The sequence below is a fragment of the Myotis myotis genome, unplaced genomic scaffold (assembly GCF_014108235.1).
Source record: "Myotis myotis isolate mMyoMyo1 unplaced genomic scaffold, mMyoMyo1.p scaffold_m19_p_1, whole genome shotgun sequence".
Lineage (NCBI taxonomy): Eukaryota > Metazoa > Chordata > Mammalia > Chiroptera > Vespertilionidae > Myotis > Myotis myotis.
This window is the reverse complement of record NW_023416313.1, coordinates 1069532-1080543: the sequence shown is the minus strand read 5'-3', so window position 1 is coordinate 1080543 and position 11012 is coordinate 1069532. Positions and strand designations below refer to the sequence as shown.

The 11012-nt window shown below is 53.5% G+C and overlaps 1 protein-coding gene across 10 annotated transcripts in view; it reads right to left on the bottom strand.

Annotated features, from left to right (window-relative positions):
• The window catches only part of RNF4 (ring finger protein 4), a 30239-nt gene continuing 19227 nt past the window's right edge, over nt 1-11012 (bottom strand). For 4 of the 10 annotated variants that reach the window (XM_036326967.1, XM_036326966.1, XM_036326968.1 and 1 more), the window contains 4 exons: nt 9142-9221; nt 3589-3598; nt 3109-3268; nt 1-1930 (listed from right to left, as the gene is read on the bottom strand). In XM_036326967.1, the coding sequence (XP_036182860.1) occupies nt 1708-1930; nt 3109-3268; nt 3589-3598; nt 9142-9221 (473 nt within the window). In that variant the 3' untranslated portion in view covers nt 1-1707. The other 6 variants (XM_036326979.1, XM_036326974.1, XR_004970738.1 and 3 more) reach the window with 6 other exon arrangements.

Genomic DNA, 11012 nt, shown 5'->3' with positions numbered 1-11012 from the left:
TACCTGGTTCAAATTCCTGGTTTTATTTCCATCTGTAACACCAGCAGAGGTCCGAAACAGACTGACATTATGGGTAAAGTTTAAAACGTAACAAAGAAAGATTTGGATTATGTACACTGAGAAGGAGGGGTTTTCATATCGACCTTTTCCTATTTTGTAGTTTCTGACAGTAGAAACTTAACACCCCCACAATTTAATGTAGAAGCACAGCTTTCATGATCAATCGTTTGTCCTAAAATGTAAAGCAGGGCTTGGGCTGCGTGGTCATCCCGGCTCCTGGAGGCTGTAATGTCAGGTCACAGGAGACGCTCCCATGCAGCCCGGAAGAAACGCGATGGCAACCACGTCCAGTCGGAGGGCAGACACGGCACAGCCCCCGTGGGAACCATGTCCTGCCTCCTCACCTCCAAGTAGAACATTATTCCTTTCATTCAAACTGACTAATTGGAAGTGAGCCAAACAGCTACAAAGGCAGAATGAAGAATAAAACTTTCACAGAAGAGGGACACTCCTTCAGCCCCGTTAAAGTGAACTGTGCCAAGTCCCTGCTCCTTCCAGGGAACTGAAGGCCAGTTATTGCTGCAAAGCTAGGGCCTTGCCCCCGGCTGATGCTCCACATGCAGAGGCTGCTGTCTGGCTTGAGGCCTGTGGGGAGGTTGGGCAGGCTGGCACTCCCGTCACCCCTCAGCCCTGTGCATTAGGAGCAGTGCTGCCACCTGGAAACCAGAGGCTCCTACGCCTGCAGAGTGGGCAGGGGGTGTTATCTGCCCCTTGGTGAGGAGAGGCTACCAAACTTTGCCAACCAGAACTGCAGAGGGCCACAGTCCAGATGGCCAGAGGACCAGCTTCTGAAATGGTGGGTTGGTGGGGTGGTGAGAAGGCCAAGGCAGGACCCAGCTCGTCAGGTGGGCCACGCTCTGAGACACGGGGTGGCTGCGGCTTGGGCAACAGCTGGACATGGGCTGATAAGGCCACAAATACTGCACCGCCTTCCGGTGTCCATACTTGAGGAGACCGTGGGCAGCGGGGACTGAGGACCAGCGGGCATATGGTGACGAGGACGGATTTTATCAGAAAGGAGTGGACACCGAGTACAGGCCTGCCCTGTGTACTGTGCCTGGCCCGCGCCAGGAGGGGAATTCTGGGGCCTGGTCAGTTCCTGAGAACGGGGTGACAGAACAGGGCGGGGCCTAAGGGACACTCACGGTGCTGCGTCTCCTGGGCTGCGAGGAGGCGGCGGTGGATGGGCTTTATTGCACGTTTCATCCTCAGAGGCCTGGGCATGGCCCTGCAGAAATCCCTGCCTGTCACTGCTAAGGTCGGGAAGGAGCCCAGTGGTTGGTCCTCCGGGGCTGTCGGCTCGGTCACTGTGCGGGCAGAGGCCGGGTGAGGTAGCATGCCCGCAGGAGCTGGGTGGACTGGCTCACGCCCTGACCAGGGCTGGCTCCCCAACAACACTGTGGGGGAAGCTGCGCACACCTCCTGCGCGGGGGAGCTTCTTGGCAAACGTGCAGTCCCGGAGAGGCTGGAACCTGCTTCTCAACTCGAAGGCGCTCAGCTCCTCGCCTGCCCTGGAACCAGGCTGCCAGGGGAGCAGGCCGCACCCGGCCGGCAGGGCTGTGGCTCTGGCTGAGGCATCAAGCTGGAGGTAACGAGAGGACCTCAGAGGGCTGGAAAGAAGGAGCAGTCTACATATCAGGCCTTGGTTTAAAAGTCTTTTGAGCTCAGGAAATTGGAGGCAGAGAACCCACGAAGGCCGCATGAGCCCGCGGGGATGTCACTGTCCGTCCTTCTCCGAGGCAGCTCGCAGCGCATCAGATGTAAATGGGGTGATAGCGTTTGTGGCTCATCTTCTTCCTGCAGGTCGGGCAAGTGTTCGCGTTCTTGAGGGAATCTCGGAGGCACTGGCTGCAGAAGACGTGGCCACACTCTGTAGAGACAATGACACGCCCATTCTGCACAATCTAGAAAACAAAAAGGAACACCTTCACGTGTGTCTGTCCCAGAGCAGCAGCTCCCAGGGAGTCCCACTGCCACCACCTGGGCAGTGATGGGCGAGGGAAGAGCAGGCACAGGGGGGCAGGGCAATGGGCTGCAGAACTTTGGACACCTGGCAGCCAGGCTCCCGGCAGCAGCCCAAGGGGGACCCGGGCACCAGAACCCACAGGCCTGGAAAGGTCAGGGTTGCTGTGTGGGCACAGGTGGGGCCGTGCGCAGGCTCAGGGGCCACAGTGAACACGGGGCCTTCTGCCTGGGCCAGGACAGGGAAAACACAGACTGCCTCAGCTGCACAGGCGGCGCAGGAACACAGGGGCCAGAGTGGAAGGCTGTAGGCCCACACATTGGCACATTCTCCCTGCACTCACATGTATGACGAGCCATGTGCCAGTCCAGGTAGGACTGAAGGAAGACTTCAAATCCCACCTAATGGGAGGGTCCTCGCTCATCTCTCTCACTGAAGTATGGAAGCTGAGCAGGAGGTCACAGCTGGTGTGCTTACCTCTGAGTATCCATCCATGCAGATCGGACAACTGACCGTGCCAGAGGGCCTAGAACACAGTGCCTCATGTCAGTGCCAAGCAAACGCCAACATCGGATTCTTCGCGCCAGGGGACATCCTGTGTGCAGACTTTCCCTCCAAGAGCCTCCTCTGACCCTGCCTTAGTGAGGGCCCGGGACTCACAGGAGGACTGGCCACCCCAAGGGGTTAATGGGGCCACAAGAAAAGGGGAGAGGAGAAGGTGCAGACAACCTGAGTCACCGTGTCCACCCCACACCCCCTCTGCCCCTTCACCCCCTGCCTGGGGTAGGGCCTGCACCTAGCACCCCGGCCTGCTGGTGCCCGGCAAGCCCTGGTCATGGTGGAACAGCTGGGCCCTGGTCTCAATAGTGTTATCTCCAGGCAGCCGCCAGGCAGGTGTTCAACAGCTCTGCTGGGCCACCGGCTCAGAGCACTGGCTGAAGGCCCAGTGTTTCCAACAATCCTCCCCCGACAGCACACTGGGAAACGGAGGGGGTGAGGATCCCACTCCAGGTCCCAGAGGCTTCCTGGTGTGAGAGCCTGGCCCCAAGATGGCAGCAGCAGTGAGCGGGTGGGCATGCAGGTACCTGAGCCCCGGCGATGTCTCTTCCCTGGAGTTTCTGGGAGTGTGCGTGGTCACATACACGTCCCTGTCCCTGCTCAGCTCCTCGTCATCGCTGCTCACCACACAGCTGTCAGCGTGGTCCTGGCGCTGCCTCCTAGTGTTCCTCCTGGGCCGCCTCCTTTCTAAGACAGGGGCCCCGCACTCAGGATAGGGGCCTCCCGCCCACCGCCCACCGCCCACCACCCACCACCTGCCTTCTGGCCAGGGAAAGGCCAGTCTCAGACCCCAGAGACTCTGCTGCCACACCCAGGAGGTCCTGCCCAGCCCGAGGAGGCCACCCCCTGTCTTGCCAGGAGAAGCCCATCCCTGCTATGATGGCAAGTGCCGAGCTGTGGGCCTGGCCCAGGCGAGCAGCCAATCCGAACGCAGCATCCTTGCAGGTGCCCTCCCACTGGCCGTGTCAGCTGTCCATCCAACCCAACGAAAAAAGGAAACCACTCACCATCAACGATCTTTTAAAAAGGAGAGAAAAGAGAAAGACACAATCAGTTTGACATAAAACATTGTGTTGTCTGAATGCACAAATGATCACTTCGAAGCATTTATTTGAAATGCAAAATCCCCAGGGGACCAGCACCCTGCCCTGGGGTCTGCCCCCCTGCAGCTGCCGCAGGAAATCTGGGGGAGCTGCTGGCCACGTGACCCAGGAAGTGACTTTACCCTGAGCGGTGTTGTGAGGACTAAGGGAGACAAGGCTACGGCCGCTGGGCACCAGGGACATGGAGCCCAGGACTAGCTCCACACGCTCGCCAACGACAACTCTGACTCCACGTGGCCACTGCCAAGGACGGGGACATTACGGATAAGGGTGTGCGGTGCCTAACACACTGTGAAAAGAAGGAACTCCCAGACAAAAGCAAGCAGGCGAGGGGACTGATGCACGTGCACACACCAAAGACCCACTGGACCCAGGGAACGTGACCGAGACCTGGACGAGCCCCTGCCTGAAGGCTCAGCCTGACATCCAGACCGTTCTGCACCGACGGTTTCCAGCCAGCTCACAACCCTCAGGGCCAGCCACGAGTCTGCGGGACAGCAGCAGACCCACTCCCCCAGCGCCATGGGCTGGGCGACTTCCTTCGGGACAGCCCTGCGGCCTCTCCTCACGGACCTGGCTGGCAGCTCCCACGCAGGGTTCCAGGCTGAGATGCTGGAGTTATTTCTGGAGACCTGCTCCTCCAGCCGTTTCACGTGAAGCGCCTGCTCCCACAAATAAACCCTTCTCTGCTTTGAGACAACAGGAGTGGACTCGGGGTTCTAGCCTGACCCCTGACCGGCACAGCCATCCATCCCAGGAAGCAGCAGCATGAAGCCCACATGTGGGGCTTTGGAAACCCTCCCCCAGGAGGCTTCAGAGTGACGACCAAACTGGGAGATAGCCCTCACTACGGGGCCACATTTCCTGGGACACAGGGTGGCTGGCAGAGGTACTGTCCCCATGAGTCTAGAAGAGGCCACAGGAGGACCACCATCGGGGTGAGTGCACGGGGAGGGACAGGATGCCCCGGCTCCCGGCAGTGTGCGGGGAATTGGTCCCCACAGACCTGGCACACAGCAGGGCCTCCACACTTAACGACCAGAGAGCCTCCCTCTCCGGGTGACAGACTGTCCCCGTTTTCAACAGGAAAACAGCTCAGAGAGGGGGCAGAAAAGGATGGTACCCCAGCCTGGCCTCGCGGCGCCACGCCCTCCCTGCGCCCCTGCTACCTCCTACCTTCTTCCACCCAGCGGCTGCACCACATCCTTCCGGAACCCTGGAGGCGGGACTGCCCACTCTGGGTGCCCTCCTCCGGGAGCACATGCTTGCAGGGCAGGGGACAGGCCGGGGAAGGGCACGGGCTTCAGACATGTGAGCTGGAGGAGCAAAGCTACGGGACAGGGACAGCAAAGCTCTGGAGCCTGTCCTATGGCCGAGAGGCCTTTACGGAACAAACACCACTTGCCCTGGCCAGGTAGCTCAGTTGGTTAGAGTGTCAAGGTTGAGGGTTCGATCCCCAGTCAGGGTACAAGAATCAGTCAATGAATTGATAAATAACTGGAACAAACAGACGTTTCTCTCTCTAAAATCAATCAATAAAAAACCAAACAGCCCTCACTGGTTTGGCTCAGTGGTTAGGGCATTGGCTTGCGAACTGAAGGGTACCAGGTTTGATCCCCAGTAGGGGCTGTACAGGAGGCAGCAGATGAATGATTCTCTCTCATCGATGTTTCTCTCTCTCCCTTCCTCTCTAAAATTAATAAAAAAAACCCACACAAAACACACAAAAAAAACCCCACACAAAGTAGCTGTCATAATTTAAAAAGCAACAAAAAAGACAAATACCAAACTTAAACAACAGCCATTCAGTCTCCCGGCCTCAACAGCAGGCAGAAGTAAGGGAGCTGGTCCAGACCAGCAGCCTGGCTTCTCTCCGTGCCACAGACTAGCCACAGGCCAGAGCGTTCAGGATGGAGACACCTGGCGCTTTCCCCCCGGGCACACTGACCCAGGCATCCCAAGCTTCTGAAGCATAGGTGAGCCTCAGAACACCTGTGAGGGCCGACACCGTCACAGGCTCCTGGTGAGTGGAAGACAAGACCTTCTCTTAGGAGACAAATGCCTAGCATCCCAGGGGCCTCCTAGGGCTGAAGCAATATCCTGGGTGAACAACAGGGCAGGGCAGCATGGCAGGACCACTGGGGTCCTCTGAACCAGCTGACCCCGGAAATACTAAGGATGCTGCTCCCCAACCCAGAGCTCAGAGTTACCTGCTTTAGACGACCTGGTCCCACTGGAGAACACGGCCATACCCAACCATCACCCAAGGCCACCAAAGGTGCTCTTTCCACCCAGCAATTGCACCCTCCCGCCCCCCGCAGTGACAGACACGGTGCGATGACAGATGCTGTTCCTGTGGCAGCGCCAGGAGAACTGCAGAGCAGCCAGGCAACGTGTCCCTGTGTGCGACGGTGTCCCTGATGCCTGGCTGCTTCTTTCTTCACCAGGACTCAGGTTCACTCGCTTTCACTGTGTCCCTCGCAGCCCTCTACTCCTAGACAGATGGACAGGGCTCTGTCCCAGCCCGCAGGAGCCATGGGGAAGCAGATCCTCTCAATAGTCTCATAAACGAAAAGCCAGGTGGGGTACAGACAGCGCGACTCATCTGCGCCCAGGAAAAGACCACATGAAGATTCCGGGAAACCAAGCGGGCTTTCAATGAACCAGTCTCTTTCTAGCCTGGACCACGGTGGCCAGAGCAGACCTGGCCCAGTGCATGCTGGGGGAGCCAGGAGGAAAGCAGAGGAGGGAAGCACACGGGAGGGGTGTCAATAAGCAAAGGCTAGTGTTCACCCATCTTCCCACTGAAAACAACAAACAAGATAGGACACATCTTAAAATAAAGAGCTATCAAGAAAAAGGTATTAGGTCCAAAGTAAAGGGAATATGATAATCTAGATGAGAAAACAACAACAACAAAAACAGCCCAGCAATCTCCCGAGACCCTGCAGCGTCCTTGGGAAAGCCTCCCAGCAAAGCCAGGACCCGCAGGAGCTGTGGCCAGTCAGTGCAGTGCCCACGCGGGCGGCGGCAGAGTCTCAGTCAATGGCCAAGGGCCGACAGGCAGGACGTCTCTGCGGACCAGTCATGTAAAGAATGAGTAATAAAAACAAAAGAGAGGGAAGTTAAAAAATACAAATTTTTTGTATTTAATTTGGAAGTTAAAAAATACAAATTTGAAAAATACACTAAACTGAATGTAAGATACCAATAACAAAAGCTGTAGGATACAGCTAAAGAAAATATTATCTTAAATGCATTTACCGGAAAAGAAACAATCAAAATTATTAGCTTAGAAAAACAGCAAAATAAACTAAAAAAAAAAAATCAATGAATAAAAACAAACTTACAAGAGAAAGGGTCCATAAAGCTAAAAGTTGGTTCTCTGAAAGATCTAATTAAGCTCTGGTGATACTAATCTAAAAAGACAGAAAACACAGCTAGTATCAGAAATGAAAAAGAGACATCTCTACAGATCCCACAGAAATAAGACATTACGAATGCAAATAAAAGTGAAAATTTTAGGTAAAATTGACAAATTCCTAAAAAATAATTACCCAAACTCATAACTTAGGGTTAGGTATTATCACTGTAGAGTTCTATCAAACATTCAGCAAAGAAATAATTCCACTGGGCAAAGTCTTCTGGAGAACAGACAAAAAAGGGGGGGGGCTAACTCACTTTATAGAGTTACCAATATTGTGATACCGGAACTCTATAAGCAATGTGTATAAAAGAAAAATTACAAGCCAATCTTAAAAATAGTTGCAAAAATAACAGTATAAAACATTAGCAAACTGAATCTATCAATATTCAAAATGATAATTTCATGACCACAATGTTGAACCGGTTTAAGACTAGAAACCAATGTTAATTCTCCACTTCAATGTATGAAAGGGAGAAAAAATATCATTAGACGGAGTTGTTAAAATTAAAATGCAGCACTGAATCCCCAGATGAAACCTGCAGCCTACAGGAAACCGATGAATACCTCCGATCTGATAATGGGTATAAACAAACAAACAAATACCCAACAAGAGGTCTTATTAATGGTGAGACTTTGAAAGGATTCTTTCAGATTTGGAATGAGAAAAGAATGTCACCATTTTCACTTAGATAAAAAATAAAACAGAACTTTAAAACACCATTTTTTGCCGAGGCCAGTGTGGCTCAGTTGATTGTAGCATCGTTTTGTATACGGAAAGGTTGCTGGTTGGATTCCCAGTCAGGAAATGTAGGGAAGGCAATCAATTGATGTTCTCTCTCCCTCCCTCTCCCCCCTCAAATCAGTAAGCATAACATTGGATGAGGATTAAAAACAAACAGAAAAACTCCACACCATTTTCTTTTCTTTTTTAAAAATATGTTTGTACTGATTTCAGAGAGAGAGGGAGAAAGAAACATCAATGATGAGAGGGAATCACTGATCGGCTCCCTCCCACACGCCCCCTACTGAGGATAGAGCCCGCAATCCGGGTATGTGCCCTTGACTGGAATCGAACCCGGGACCCTTCAGTCTGCAGGCCGACGCTCTATCCACTGAGCCAAACCAGCTAGGGCGGCGTGCCAGCATTTTGAAAAACCCTAACTTAACTCTGGTGCCGTGTAACGTAGTAATTTTTTGATATTTGCAACCATAGTAAAACAAAGATGTATATTTTTGATATTTATTTTATACATTTAAATGCCATTTAACAAAGAAAAATCAACCAAAAAAATGAGTTCACGTGTCACCTCTGACATGCGTGTCATAGGTTCACCATCACTGGTGTAGATGGTAGGCTCCCTGTAACCAAAGGTGCTAAAGAGGTGTCCTGGAGAGACAAGCCGCCCAGGACGCTGACCAGACCCCCATGCGTCTCACCATCCCAGGTCTCTTCCCTCAAGGGCCACAGAGTCCAGACCTGATGCCACAGGAAGGGGACACCAGCAGCCTCCCAGGCTAACCCGTCCCTGGAGTCACACACAACCAAGGCACCAGGTGGCAATTCCAGGTACCCAAATCCTCCAAGCCAGCTTCTCTGAGAACCAAGAAAGGATTCCTGCTCACCAGCCGGGAGGTATACACTGGTATTTGTGGGCACCACCCCAGGTGCCAGGCACTCAAGGCCAGCATCTCTTAGTCCTCACAACACCCTACTGCTCCAGACGACAGGTCCCACTCTACGAACAAAGTGAACGAGGCTCAGTCACTCACTTGGGGTCACATAGCTGGTACAGTGTAGAGTCAGGGACTAAGGAGAGAGGGCCTCTCGGAGCTTGCCCCCAAGGGCTTTTGTGCCACTGAGGGAAGGTCAGGGGCACACAGGTTTTCCCTCCACACGCAACAAAGCCACAAGCAACTTCCCTGAAACATCTATGTTGGGACATCACTGAGTTTCTTCCGCATAAACCTAACCGGTGGCCAAGGCCTGTAGACCTCGTGCTGCCAGGGCCCGACAACAGCGCAAGGCTTACCACTACAGAGTCGTTGTGCGTCAGGTCGACGACCACGGGCTCCAAAGACTCACAGGTGAGGTCCACTATTTCATCTCCAGCTTCAAAACAAAGCATTTTAACAAACATTAGGAGGAAAGGAAAAAGCATACACTCTCGCTTCGTTAATGACAACAGAGCTCGGGCTTTTAGCAACCCCCGAAGTACAGCAGGCAGAGCGTTAGGACCAGCCCTCTGCAGGGCTGACAGCCAAGGAACGCCCTTCTAGCACTTGGCTGAGTGACAGCAGAGGGCTTCTACCAGCACCCCACCGGGGATGGGATGTCTGTGCTCACGCACCTCGTCCCGTGGCCTCACACCGCCGCCCAGCCTGACCTCTGTGCCCTCACCTGCTCCCTCACAGGGGAGAGGCAGTGACTGACAGGTAGGGACCAGGCATGGGCGGCTCAGGGCCTTTCTCTTTGGGATGCATGAGTCTGAAACCTCTGCTCTCCACAGCAGGGAAGCAGGTGGCTGCCACCTGCCCAGACCTCAAGTCATACTTAGCTCAGCACTTCAGTGGCTATTATTTTTAATCCTCACCTGAAGATAATTTTTCAATTGCTTTTTAGAGAATGGAAGGGAATGGGGGGAGAGAGAGAGAGGGAGGGGGGCTAGAGAGAGAGAGAGAGGGAGGGAGTGAGTGAGAGAGGGGGAGGGAGGGAGAGAGTGAGAGAGAGGAACATTAATGTGGGAGAGACACATCAGTCAGTTGCACCCTGCACTCGCCCCAACCAGGGCTAGGAATGGAATCTGCAACCCAGGTATGTGCCCTCAACCAGGAAATCAAGCTGCTCCCCTTCAGTGCTGGAGCTGACACTCTAACCACTGAGCAAACCGGCCAGGACCATCAGTAATGTTTTAATGGGCCCTGGAACCCCAACAGCCAAATGGGTCAGGTCTGGCCTGCAGCTTGCCTTTGAGCCCTGGGGCCCACTGAAGTGTCCACATGAACATGGGACAACATGGGAAAGAGCGGGTGTCCAGCATCTCCTGGCATGTATGTCCGCATGAAGGGCAGAGCACAATCCAGTCCTATACGCTGAAAGACATACCCGTTTTCCTCTGTTATTAACTTTACAAAGTATGAGGGTAGAATTTTTAAAAACAGCATTTGTTTAAATTTGGGGGCAGTGACTTGTAACATATTTAGCATGTTCAAAATGTTTTATTTTCTTGTGTTAAAAGTTTCAGAGGAATAAAAATCACACTGTATCAGAGATGTCCAATGTAATTTGTACAAAATGACCTTGTTCTTTTTGAAATCATCCACGTACTAACACACCATAATTCACAGAGCCATTCATTCTCTTGCCGGTGGACCCCATTTTGGACTCTTACAAATAAGGCGACCCTCCCATGGCAGCTAGTGCTCAGCCCTGCACAGGGGCGCGACCACCTGCTCCCAGCCGCCTGGGAGACCCAAGGAGCAGCCCCTGCACCAGCCTCCCCTAACGGAGGGCAGGTGCAGATTCCAGGTAGCCAGATTTGGGGCAGTGGGCGGGGTGGACCAGGGCCTCAGGCTCCAGGCTCTTTGAGATTCACGGTTCTGAGTGACCTACTGCTCTGGAGGGCCCACAAAATGTATCTCAGACCAACTGCTTCTCTTTAGAGTCAGTTCTCAGGCATCTATGATAATAAAAGCGTAATATGCTCATTAGACTAGACGTCCTTCCGGATGAAGCTGGGGCTGTGAGGGCCGAGGCAGAGGCGGCCGCCATGGCGGGCTCTAGTCACAGTTACAACAACAGCCTTAGTGTTGCAGAGTGCAGGGTCATGGTTTGCCACCTGCACTTCCCTGGGCAGGCAGCCTGGCCACACGCCTGCCTTCGTGGACAATTTTGTCTTAATGA